The sequence below is a fragment of the Crocodylus porosus genome, unplaced genomic scaffold (genome assembly GCF_001723895.1).
Source record: "Crocodylus porosus isolate Cpor-Errol unplaced genomic scaffold, CroPor_comp1, whole genome shotgun sequence".
In the NCBI taxonomy this organism is placed as follows: Eukaryota; Metazoa; Chordata; order Crocodylia; family Crocodylidae; genus Crocodylus; species Crocodylus porosus.
Window position 1 is genome coordinate 148,162,807 of NW_017728906.1, and position 13,920 is coordinate 148,176,726.

The 13,920-nt window shown below is 41.7% G+C and overlaps 1 protein-coding gene across 5 annotated transcripts in view; it reads right to left on the reverse strand.

The window, feature by feature from the left end:
* Positions 1-13,920, reverse strand: part of ENOX1 (ecto-NOX disulfide-thiol exchanger 1) — a 531,698-nt gene that overhangs the window by 2,028 nt on the left and 515,750 nt on the right. For all 5 annotated transcript variants that reach the window (XM_019529871.1, XM_019529872.1, XM_019529868.1 and 2 more), the window contains 2 exons: positions 8,509-8,611; positions 5,078-5,163 (listed from right to left, as the gene is read on the reverse strand). In XM_019529871.1, the coding sequence (XP_019385416.1) occupies positions 5,078-5,163; positions 8,509-8,611 (189 nt within the window). The remainder of the gene's footprint in view (positions 1-5,077; positions 5,164-8,508; positions 8,612-13,920) is intronic.

A 13,920-nucleotide genomic window follows, 5' to 3' on the forward strand; every position in this document is an offset into this window, starting at 1 on the left:
GGAAGAATTTCTTTACTGTCTGAGCCCCCAAGGTCTGGAACAGCCTGCCATCGGAGCTGGTTCAAGCACCTACATTGAACACCTTCAAGAATAAATTGGAAGTTTATCTTGCTGGAATCCTATGACCCCAGCTGACTTCCAGCCCATCAGGCTGGGGGCTGGACTTGATGATCTTCCAAGGTCCCTTCCAGCCCTAATGTCTATGAAATCTATGTGCGAGGTTACTCAGGCCACAGCAGGTTACCCAGGATCCCTACCATTATCAGTTATGACACATCCACACCTTGGACCTAAGTATGAACTTGCTTGCACAGAAATTACATCAGTAACTCAGAGTTGTTCCTGATGTGAAATCAAAATCAGCATATTTTCAGATTTTTATTGAACTACTACAGTTCAAAAAATATCGCTTCTCGGCCTCTTGAAGGCTCAGATCAAGTATATGGGCTAACAAGAGAGCTTTATGGTCTTCCTATGTGACTGGCCTGGAAAAATATCCTCTAGCTTTGTATTGAACTACTGAGATATATTCAACTAGCAGGGCAACTTTTTGGTTAGCTTTAACATGGTACACCTGAATTTCCTGATGTTAAATAAGTGTAAATTCCTTGCAGAAATATTCTTGCATTTTTGGTAGCAAGACTCTTCCCACATAAGGAGTATACTATAGTACTGCAAGACCACTATTTCTGGGCTGCTAAGTGCTCACCATGTATTTCAGTTTCTCTGAGAAGTGTATGTCCCTTAATGGTCTAAAGGTTCAGACTGTAACTGATTTGTAAGGAACTAAAATATTCACTTCATTTTTTGGTTTCCACATTTACAACAAAAAGAAAATGGATAAAGTCTCCCTTCGTACAGTCTGTCAGGTGCTTTTACAAAAGCTAAACTACTGAAGCAGTATTTAATGTAGTTTATTTCATTAACTGTAGTTTCAACACAGCAAGCAGCCATTAAAGGCCAGATTGCATGGGACCCTGTGTAGGCCTGTAAGCAGGGACAGCGCCAGCCTCTTCCCAGTGGGGGGCTGAGGTGGGCTAGACAGAAAATTGGTGGTGGTTGGGGGGGAAGGGAGGGACGACCGTGCAGACAAAGGCAGGACGCAGGCCCTGTGGGCCAGGCTGGGCCAGTACCATTCCGCTTCTACAAGCAGGAGTAGGGCAGGTGGCAACAGCCTGAGGGGGAGGGAGGTGCTTTGGCCAGGGGTGGCACGGGGAGGGGTGGCTACAGGGGGGCTAAGGCTAATTTTGAGGTGGCCATAGCCCCCCAAATCCCTCCCTAGTGTTGCTCCCATCTGTAAGAGACGGGAAAGGACAGAGAGTCAGTCCAAGTCCCTTGGATTCCCCAAGTGAAAGGACTGTACAAAGCTAATGTTCAAAGGGCCTGTTCAACATTGGCAACAGGAGCTAATCTTTTGCAAATCAGAGGCAGCTAACACTCTCTCTGTATTTGGCAGCAGGTCCAGGGCTCCAGAAGGCATTACTCCTGCCTCAGAGTCTATCAGAATATTTGTGTGCCTTGGTGATCCCCATGAAGTGGTTGCTTCAGTCAAGTTCCCATTGGAAAGAAGTCCTTCTCACCAAGAATCAGTGTTACAAATGCATCTTTACTAGAATGATCAGTAAAGAGGACAGTAACTGAACCATCCTTTTTCTTCCACAGGCTCAAGTTCATTGTTAAGGCACATGGATGTTACGAAAGCAAAAAAAGGAAAAAAAAAAAAAAAGGAAATAAATGTAGGAGACAAAGAGTAATGCATGAGATATCTTTTTAAAAGGGAAAATGGACAAAATATATTGCAGGAACAATAGGCAAAGCCAAATATAAAGTAAGACCATCCATGCACTCTACCCCAAAGTATCACCAGAATTCACAGAAAATAACTGAGTTATAAAAACTTCTGTTTGCTTTTCCTTCAATCACTCCACTGGTATATTGTAGTTCTTCCTTCCACTGGGCACTGAGTCTGCCTTGCTATGCGTTTGTATGGTACTTAGCACAATGGGGCTCTATTGCTGACTGCGTCCTTTGAGCGCTCACTAAATACATGGAATATTGCAGACATCTGTGCTGTTGCCACCTGTATAACAGACTTGTTTATACAAAGCAGTATCTGGGGACTGCATGGATAGGAAAGTTATGGCAAATCTATTAATATTATTAGCATGCTCCTGTGGTAGTAGTTTTCGTTTTCAAAGCATCTCACAAATACGAAGCATGCTAATTTAAGCCTCACACCACCCTTGCGAGAAAGGGAAATAGCCATCCATCTTCCTTTTTTCTTCCCTGTGCCCAAAGGAGTTACTGTGGAGTTCTGAGGCAGGAAGATGAGGTGGTTTGCTAAAGGTGACGCAGAGGATCAGTATCAGAACCAGTCAATCCAGAGCCACAACACAATTAGTTCCACATCTTGCACGCTTTCTTGCGAATGGAGTGAACAGCAGGTTACTGTGGTGTCACGTGTGTGCGTTCCATGGAGACAGCTCAACAAGCATGGGTTTCCCTGAAACTATCATTCCTGTTTAGACAAGGGATAGCAGGGTTCCCAGTGAAAGTAACTGAAATGAACCACTGAGATTACCTCTCAGGATTGCACTATCAATAAGTACACAGTTACTAAAATCAGTTACTTCAACAGCTACACTGGTTAGGTCAAATTCTGCTGTTTGTACTCTGCGGCAGTTATGGAGCACTGCAAATGCATCTAGCACACTGCACAGAAACAAAAAGGGGCAGGGTCCCTTTCATGAGCAGTTTCCAAATTTAGGGTCTGATTCTGCAGCCCTGACCCATGGGAGTTGTCCCACTGAAGCCAATAGGATTTGTGTGACGAAAAGTTGCAGTCTCGGGCCCTACCTTAAACAAAGGAAGATACTGCAACTAAAAGTAGGAGAGGAAAGATATGGACAACTGTAATCTGAGTTGTATTACATTGCACAGGCAGTCTGTATTTTAAATGTTTGCCAGTGTAAATTAAAGAGAGCAGAAGAGGAAGGGAAGCTGGAGAGAGAGTCAGCTGAAACCTAGCAAAAGACAGTGGGTTTAAGAAGGGGTTTGAAAGATGACCAGGGACCTACTTAATTCATGTTTTCACAGATTTCATGGAAACCACGAAATCCAGTATTGTCCATGAAATCAGCAATAAAAACAACCCTCCCAGGAGGGTCCCCACTGCCAGAAGGGGAAGGTGGTGGGGCAGCACAAAGGGCAGTAGGCAAGATGGCAGCTACCCCATTGTCCCCCCCCAACCTGCCAGGGTCTCTCAGCCAATCAACACCAAGGGCCAGGGCTGCAAAAAGGGAAGCCAGTAGTCAAGATGACAATCATCCCCTCATTTCCTTCCTCTCTCTATCCGGGCCGCTCTGCCAATCAGCACTGAGAAGCAGGATCTCTCTGCCAATCTGTGCCAAGGGGCAGGGCCGTCACAAGATGACTACAGAATCAGAGCTTTAGGCTGTGATCAACCTGCAAAAATTAGTAAGTTCCTCTGTGATTTAGGTGGACCCCTAAAGATGAGTGAGGGCACTGCGTAGTTCCATGAAGAGCATGAAAATAAAGTGTACAGGCATGAGTAGGAGAACACATGGGCCAACACAACACAGCATCAAGCTAAGGCATAGGAGGGGAATAGGGGCTGAGACCTCTGCAGGGGAAAGGGAGAGCAAAGAATTTGAACCATAGACACATATTTATTTGGATTTGTATGGTTCTGCAATGTAAACATTGTCTGACACTTTGGGCACCCCGGACAACCTTTCAAAAAGACCCAGGATGGCCAATTAACTTGACATCAGATAAACAAGCAATAACATAACAAAAATTCCCACATAATCTTCTCTAGAGTCCCACAACCATTGCTGCCTGACTCCACTTCGAAACATCTTGTTATGAAGAAAGGAAAATGATGCCTTGTGAGGTACTAACAAACTATGACAGGAAGTAAAATGCCAAAGGCTTGGGGTCCTTTCTGTTAGCAATGGGCTTCTAGCTCAGGAGTCGACACAGGTTTAATGACACCGGCAGGATCCTGAACGAAGACAGGAAAAGGATTCTAGGGAAGTGTCAGATACTCAAGTAGCAGGCAAGGCACATTCCCCTGGCTACTGTCTGAATGTCAGTCAGCTGAAGTAAACACGAGATCTGATCCACAGTATCCAACTAATAATTTATATTTTAACAACCATGTATGCAAATCACTGTTAAAGTATATAATGGCTACTTCCAAATTATGCCATTGCTGGTATTTAATTCCTTATTTTTGTAAAGCAATGGGAGATCCTATGAAGGAGGAGACATAATGCTGATTATCAGATTGTACCGACAAGATGTAGTGGTAATGGGAATATGCGTTTTCAGTTGGCTTTTTTTCAATTAACGATTTTCCTTGCATTGACACAAGTATCCCCACCTTTTCCCACCAAGCAAACAGAGAACTTTCTTTATAAAGAAAGAGGGAAGACACACAGTTCTTCATGGAACGCATTACAGTATGTTCCCCTGGCCTTCCTGCAGGTTATGCACTGCTGTGGTCAACTCTCTAACTCCCCATAGCAGGCCTCCAGCTCTGCTAATGCTTTATGCTCCATTCTGCCTTTTCTGCATAGATATCACACTTCAAAGCAAGCAGGGGGACCACTGATGGAAGCATCAATTCTCAGCTATCCTGAGGGACAGCAGGAAGGTAAGGGGAATACAGTGCTTGGTTCAAGGAGCTCCAAAAGACACAGGTGCAACAAATGGGCTGTCTGCTCCTCCTACCACATCTTGGTGACAACAGTGAAACTTACCTTTAATTTTATTTCCTGAATCCTAGTCATTCAGGATTGTGCTTCATGTAATCAGTCTGTGCCATTTAAGACAACAGCATTCCTTGCCATGAAATACAGCAAAATAATACACAGCAAAAGACCTCAATATAAACACACATTATATAATTTCTGAATGAATAAAGGCTGTAAACCTCCAAGCCCCACATCCTATTATCTCTCTAATGAAAACTCATGAAGAGTTTAACCTGAAGTGAGGAATAATACAATATTTCTATAGAGAAAACAGATTTTGATTAAACTTTTTTTACCCTAGAGTCCAGCTGCTGCATATAAGACCAAAGATATTCTATATTGGCTCCAAAAGGATGGACGTGAAGAAACGTGGATATGATACCTGCATTAAAGCAAATGCATAGAGTCTTGAAATTACCTGAGACAATATATCAGACATCTTAATAAAATAATTCTGAATAAGTTTCTCTGAGTGTTTTTCCACCTGATTTATGATTCTCATTTTTCATACACAACCCAATAAACTAATGAAAACAGCACATTTTTTTAATACAGTCATAATAACAGGGTAAACACAATCCCTCATCTTCAGGAATGACAGCAGTTTGCAAGTAAGTGACCAAGATTATTAACTGATGAATAAAGGGATTTCTAAACAAAGACTTGCTGGAAGCATTTCAACTACCAATTTTATGCTTGATTTACCAATGTAAAATTGTGGATATTGCAATGGTAAAATTATGGCTTTTTCTCCTTCAGTGGATGTTCTGTTGTGAAAATGTTACATAAAACTGTGTCACAAAATGGACTCCCATGAATTTTCCAAATAATCACTGTGGGCACGTGCAGACGTGCAGCATGCAGCACTGCCGAACTGTCTGGGGTGCCACATACCACACACACTGCACATGCAGGTATTCCCTGCACTGCTACTTTGCAGCATGGGGGGAGGGGAGGATTGATCTTGGGAGATACCAGGGTCAAAAAACCCCATGCCTAAAAAAAGCGGGATGGTGCACATGGCAGCAGTGCATGCCACCCGAAACCAGAGCCTGGCTGGCTGATGCCACGTTCCAGCTGCTGGCTAGGCTCCCTGCTGCAGGACCACTGTGGCTGCAGCTCCCAAAGGACCCCAGATAAGGCTGCTGGGGTCAGCACAGTTGCTGGGCCCATCCTCCCCTACCCCACCCGGGGTAACATGCCACATGCCAGAGCATGCATGGCCCGGGCATTCCCTGTGGACAAGTAATAGTGACACACAGTTTGCTACTATTGCTTCCATTCCCTTTCAGCCATTTTCTTTGTCACAGGCAGATGACAATACACTGTTCTATTCTATAAGCCCTTGTGCTGCTGTTACTTGTCCCTGGGGAAACGCACGTTCCCACTCATGGGGACGTGCCCAGTGTTGCTAGTTATGAAAAGCATTTAATCCATACTACACTCAATTGCTGTTTGAAAGAAACACAAATCCTTCCTGAGGCAGCCAAAGTTCTTTGGGTAAATGCAATATCTTTTATTAGACCAACTAATTAGTTGGAAAAATTGTTCTTTGCAAGCTTTTTGGTACAAACACCCTTTCTTCAGGCAGAGGAGGAGTGCCTGAAGAAGGGTGTTTGTACCTGAACACTTGCAAAGAACAATTTTTCCAACTATTTAGTTGGTCTAATAAAAGATATCGCATTTACCCAAAGAACCCTGTCTGCCTATGTCCTTAGACCAACGTGGCTACAACCAACACCCTCAAATCCTTTCTTATTTACTTATACTTTTTTCCTTAAAAATGGACAGGTCTGTCTGTCTTCATTGTAATTTACAAGATCATTTGAAGAGGTCTGGGGAAAAAGGGTTTGGAAGGAGTCAGATTCTAATTCTAGAGTTTTTCCCATAGTGAAAATCAAGTGTCAGCATAATAGCGACGAATAGAGAAAGCAGGATGTTGGATGTCAGCATTGCTATTAAAAGCATTAGCTTTAGCTGATTCCTCCCCATAAACAAATGGAATAGGAAGTGGTATATATAACATCAGTATATATATAACTATTTGCTCAAAGTTGAAGTAAAGGATCCAGGAACAATATTTTAACCCACTTTAGATGGGCTTCTTAACTAAGAAACCTAGGGGGAAGTTCCTTGTATTTAAAAACCAAGATTTATGGTGTATATACATTAGAATAACAGGTTATTATATCTTGTATAATGTAAATCCCACTACTAGTGTTGAGAGTGAAGGAACCAAGATACATCTTGACTAAAACTTCTCCAAATATTGGCAACAGTACAAGAAGACAGGAAATCTTTTAATTTTGTATTAGCATTGCAAAGAGCATCTGTTCCACCTTCATACTTCCAGTTATGCTTGCATTATTATGCTCATGGTCTAGATCACGGCTGTTCAACTTCTGGGCAACCAGGAGTCCAAGCTGTGTGGGCCGCAGTCCCAGGGGCTGCATGAAGCTTGGGCCACAGATTGAAAGCCGCTCACTGTGCAGGCAGCTTAGCATACTCCCCACTACATGCTATTTCTTTGTGGGCTGCCATCTGGACAGCTCTGGTCTAGATCCTGAAAAAGAGTTACTTTATATGATGGGACTCAGAGAGATTTCCAGTGCACTGTGCTGAACATGAAGTACATCTCTAAGTCTTTGCTGGATCAAGGTCTTTTTCAATCTTCCTAGAGCTGATTCTGAACTAAAGCCCACCAAACCTTGGAAGGAAGATAATCCTATTTTTCTAGTGACACCATTTTAATACTAAATAAGCCAAAATGTCAAATCCAAACACCTCCATGTCGGGGTGTTCAAAAATTCAGATAACTTTTCCATGCCTTTTTAAGGCATCTTTAAGTAATGTGAATAAAATAAAAGCTTCCTTGAACATATGCTTATAATTACTGAGTGGGGTTACAAAGATGCTAACATATTAGGAACTCTGCTTTTGGGTTTTTTCTTGAGAAGTTTAATGCTTGTGAAATACTGAATGGCAATACCAATGGCAGCTTTACCTCATCACGTACTTTAGGGAGTGCATTCTCAGTAGGTGAATAGCCAACCCCCCCTGAACTTAATGGTAAACCATGCAATGACTTCAGGAGACCCAGGTTTTCATCCACTATGTCATAGGTGAAGAATTGTACAACTAGAGATTTTTAGTTGAATAATGTCAGGGAACCTTAACTTTCCAACACCAGATCGTACCCTTAAACTATTTCCTTGAAGTACATTCTTTTCATATCCTCATGCCAGCTATCTGGCACCTATTGTGAAATAGTAAATGCAACCTTCTTAAGGTATCCATTATACACAGTTTTTTTGTCAACAGTTTACTAATATTGCTTCCATTCTCTTTCAGGTATTTTTTTTGTCACAGGCAGGTGATAACATATGTTGTTCTAGTCTATAAGCCCTTGCTCAGTACAATTACATTCTGCATCTATCTGTAATAATGATACGAGCAAAAGAGCAGATCCTGCAACTCTTTCTCATATGAGCAATCCTTATGCTAAATTCAGTAGGAATATCTGGCCGAATAAGGTTTAATTATGCAAGTGAGGATTATAGGAATGTTCCTACTACAACCACTATGCATCCAAGTGAAAAAATAAGTATTTCTGGTACAGTGAAGATAGAAGCAAATATACACGGATGACAAAACTTAGTTTCAGGTTGCTTACTCTCATAAGCTGGGTTGTCACAGGCAGTGCTGAACTAGCGCTGAGTTGTCTTACCTATTAGCAGTGCTTCCTTCTCTGATTTTAGACCTTGGTTTCGCTTCTCAGAATTTTTTTCTCTGTCTTGGTTGACCAATGCTACTGTCAATACATTGACTTCCTATAAAGTTTAAAAACAAAACAGATGCTTATGTAGATTTCATTCCTTTCAATTAAACCTGTCTGTTCCATTTAAACTCTATAAAAAGATCATTACTTAAATTTACACCTAAAGACAAGACAATTATAAATAACTGATTTGTTTGCAGAATATTAGTCTTCTGAAGCACTGTTTCTCTAGCAGAGACATTTCCTGTATGTCACAGGTGCCAACTTTGACTCTACTGATTCATTATTAGATAATACTGAAGAGAGTTACCTACTGTGAGAGAAGTTTAGAAGATCCCAGTTTTTATCAAATAGAATTGGGTCCTCAAACTCCTATGAAGATTTAATCTTAAGGAAAACATTCAGGTTTTACTGTTGGACTGTTTTTAGTTTTCTCAGGTGGCTTTATGGCAGGAGAAGAGGAAAATTAGACCTCTGTAGTTGTTGGGGATTTCAGGGGATGTGAATAATCCATATTTTAAAAAGAAAAGTCACTCCTACCCGTCTGGTATCCTAGCAATTGTTTTATGACTGAAAGCTTGCCAGCAGGATAAAATGATTTTGAAAGTTCTTCTCTCTCTCTTTAAAAAAATTTAGGTTAGCTTCCATTTTTATAGTCCCCCAAATTGAGGAAAATTTATTACTACACTCTCTGTGAGCTTCTCCAACTTGTCCAGATCCTTTCGGGGGGGGCAAAACCAGACACAGTACTCCAGATGTGGCCTTATGTGACCAGTGCAGAATAGAGGGGAATAATTACTTCCCTCGATCTGCTAGCAACACTCCTACTAATGCATGTACAAGAATGAATAAACATGGATCTGACAGTCATAGAAGAACGCAAAAGCCTGTAACAGAACACATCAACCACCCTGGGCACTCAATTGCTGACCTCAGGATTACTGTTCTCAGGCAGAAAAAAAAAATTAAAAACAGTTTGAATGGGAAATTTCAAAACAAGAAATCATCCACAAACTGGACTGTGTTAAATATGCTTTAAACAGGGACTGTGGTTTCTTACCTCATTACCCAGATGACCCCTTTGTTCCTATCAGTTCTTTGCTTGTATGTCTCCCACAGCATTCCCCCTCCTTACTTCTCCCTTCTCTCTCCTTCCTGCTTTCCTACCTATTGTTTTCTAATTACTCACTCCACTTTATATTCTGCTCTATGCTGCCCTTTCACAACAACTGATGAAGTGAACTTGGGTTCACTGAAGCTTATGCTCTATATTATATTATTTAGTTAGTCAGTAAAGGTGTGCATCTACCCTGCCTTATGACTGACTTCATACTAACATGGCTAATAATCTGTCTCTTATTTAAGGATCAGTGATAAGAGACCTGGCTTACAAACCAGCTACTGGGCTGAGAGGAAGATTAACAAGAATATAGGATGGGACCCAGGAGATCTTGCCTAGAATGCTTCTAAAAACAGTCAATTTGGAGAGAGGAATGAGTGACTATGGAGATGTGTGGTCCCCAAACACACCAGATTAGCAGTTACGGGTGGGACTGTAAAGTTTTGTCTAGTAGTGATGCAGGGAAAGTAACTATACCACCCTTGGGAACAGAGAGCAGATGGAGTTTCATTTAATGGCTAGATCTGAGAGTGTACAGAACACATTGCATAATTTAGAATTGTGTTAATGGACACTAAAGAAAGTCACATCAAAACTTCCCTGGCTACAAGGATTTTGGGGGTATAAAGCCTGGAAAAACTGGTGTTGGGAGGTGCTGAGGACCGCAGTGAAAAGGAAAGTGTAAGAGGGAGATTGCATGCAGTTAAGCAAATAAGAGCAAATGGATTTGAAGACAATTCTTTGGTACAAGACTAGTTGCTCTATGGAAGATGATAAAAGGGAGATATTGAGCCATTCCGAAGAGTTTGACAGCCAGTACAACAAGCCTGGCTTAAAAACTCAGGCTGTGGTAAAAATAAGAAGTGCTAAGAACTGTAAAAGACCAGAACGTTGGTAGGAATAAGAATGCTGGTAGGTAAAATATACCAGAACTTTGGTAGGAATTAACCATGAAAGGCAAGGGAAATGAGCATATCTGCAGAAAACAAATCTTGAAATTTGTAATGTTAGTAGCTAATTATGCTGTACTTTAGGTGCATATCTGATAGAAATTATACCAGTAGGATTTACACCTGTGCAATATATTTGTGTTCAGGGGGAAAAGGTGTGGTTTTTATAGGTATAACATTTATGCTTAAATACAAAAAATAGGCCTCAGAGTAGTTGGGCAGTTAATTTAGGAGTGCTGGATGAGTCTACAACTTATAGGAAGTGCCACTGATTGAGACCTGTCGGGTATTTCATCCCTCTGACATGAGCACTGGTGTCTATTATTGGTGGTCCGTTGAACATAATTTGAAAACCACTGCATTTTAATAATACCTCCATTTTCCAACAGAGTTCTTTAACTCTTAGTAAGAGACCATCTCTGCTTGGCAAATGATATTCTCTGAGCCCTTAAGCAGTCTCCTTTAACAAATTTCATTATAGAGGGAATTTTTTGCAACCAGCTGTCTGCTGCTTCAATAGAGGACAGAGGGTGGCTGAACAAGTGAGAGAGCAATATTCATTAGAAATGAAATGACCTTGAAAGGACTAAATGCACTACATGGATAGCAGAATCCAGATTAAACAGTGCTTGGAAGTCATTAGGGACTAGGTCCCCAGAGTACTCATTATGCACAAATAACATCCAGTGTGACAGAACAGGAAGGCATGATTAGAGTGATACAGTAAAGGTTAGACAATATAAGAGGGAAACCAAGAAGCATTGGGGAACTTTTCTTAGCATGGGTGGACTCATTTTTTAGGATTCTGTCACAAGTACCAGTCACAGAATTTCCATACAAATAGGACCAGATTATCACCTTGATTTTTTTTCCCTCAAATAGGTGATGACAAGTTATGAATCCCACACCCAAATTTTGTTAGAAAGATGTCACTGAGCCAATCAAAGAATGTCTGATTCTGCAGATGATGCTTTGGGTGACCTCTTCACATCTGGGGCTATGGCATCTGGATCAAAGAAGGAAAGGCCAGTGGAGTGTCTCTCTCTGGAGAAAATCTCCCTGCAGGGTTACTATGAAAGATAAGGCTGCCATGTGAATCCTTGTCTCTTACGGACTCCCTGCATTTTGGCTCTTGGTTTTGATATGGGTAGAGAACTACTATGATTCTGGCACTGCCAAAGGAAATATAGAGGGCCAGAAGAGGTTCTGGGTCTCCATACAGTTTCCGTGGAGGTCCTCTGAGAATGGTTGATTCCTCTGGAGCCCATGAGATTTCAGCAGGTTAGGAGGACCCATCTCTGTGGATAAGACAGAAGCTTTCATACCCCACTACAGGATGATTTTGAAGAAAACTGGAGAGTTTCCCAACTATCCTAGAGGAAAGCACAACATGGCCCTTTGAAACCAATTGCTAGACACCACATATCACTTACAGAGTTAGAATGTGGCCATCCTCTGTTGTTGTACAGGAAGGGTAGGTGCAATGTGAGAAGTCTTTTCTCTCTCCTGCTTGGCTTGGCAAAATCAGACCCTGTATGCTTCCATGAGCACAAGATGATCTCTGAACTAGCACCCACATGTTTCTTAACCGCTCCCCTGCAGTGAGGAGAGACTGGGCCACAACTCACTTTGCCCCCATACTCCCTTCCACACACACCAGCCAACAGAGCTGCACCCACCTAAAATAGGCACAGTTGCTCAGCTACCCTGGAGTGGCTCCTGTTGTGATGCAGGTCCAACTTTACCACTTGTTCAGGGCTGCGCTTGACAGGCACAACTGGGACCGTAATGCTTGTTGCTTTCAAGACTCTGCTACTGGTTGCGTGATCTGGATGCAAATTTCAATTATCCAGAGACTTTTAACATGCCTTCAATTATCTGGATAATCCAAAAGCCTGATAATTGCCTGAAAACTATTGCTTGCTGAGTGTCTTAAAAATGCTTGTTTCCTTTGCTGCAGTGTGTGGGATTTTGCAGGATTCTGAGGGGCGCTGAGGATATTATGTTTTGTGACGCACCCAAAAATTACCACAATTTACATGAGTTCAGAGCTTGTGTTGCCACCGGCGCTATATACACGAAGTCCAATTAACAACTGCTTTGCACAATTATGCAAGCAGTGGCAGGAGGAAAGGAAGCAGAGTAGGAAGTTACTAGGTGTTGGGCACAGCAGGCACTTAAAGGAGCAACTGCAGAGTGCTGGCAGTGCATAAGCAATACACTACAATTTCTTATCAGCCTGAGGCCTTCTCAAAAGAAGGATGAGTAGGAGGTGAAAAGCTGTAAATCTGAAACATGAGCAAGAGGCACTCAGGTCATCAGAAGCAGGGTGAGAGATGGTATAGGCAGAGAAAGTAAAGGTGATTTATGCTTTGAAGGAGAAAAAACCATGGGGCTAAACTCAGCAGTTCTTGGTTGAGCAAAAGTACTTATATGTGGACTACAAAATGTAGTTACTTTAAACATATGGGCCAAATTTTACTTATTTATACTTGTGCATTGCTAGTTATTTTATGGTGAAGAGAATTTGATTTTCAGTGTTAACTTCCCCTCTTTTGTATAATAAACAACTCCTTTGGATTTGCAGACTGGTTAAATCTCTTTCTATAATCACCCACAATAATAATTTAAACTTGGTGTCCAGCTCATCTTGGGCCTAATTCAGTGCCTGCTGAAGTCCTTGGGGGTCGTTCCTCTAACTTCATTTTACAATGGTTCAGGGCCAAGTTCAGTGAACACCCAGTTGGAGCTCAAGGTCCAAACAATAAAAATATTTACACAGTTCTGCTTTTTAACTTGTTCTCTCTCTTGTTTTCTGATTCTATGATGGCCATTCTTCATAATTACTTGACTAAAGATACTCTGACACTTACAAAACCTCTATTATTATTAGTGTGCTCTTTTGGCAAAGTCTCAAGTATCGTTAGTTTTACTTTAGCAAGGGAGCTGTTTCAAAGTCTACTCCAGTCTGGTACCTGACATGGACAAAATGATCACTGCAAAGTTACATGGTCCTAGAACTGCAGGGCAAACCTTTGCTGTGTATCTGGAACATGGACGTCTATCTTTGCCTAAGACATCAGCTCCAGGTACTTATGGAAACAGCTTGGTTTCTTCCCAGTGTGTCAGACATAGGTACCTTTCAGAGATCTAAAAAAGAGGCAAGACAATAAACTCCAGAAGTCCAACCAACTTGAATGTAGCCAGAGCTTCTAACACAACAGCTGCTGCCAGCTGAACTAGTGATAGGTTGCACCACCCACCACAGAAACATTGTTTCAATCTTACTCA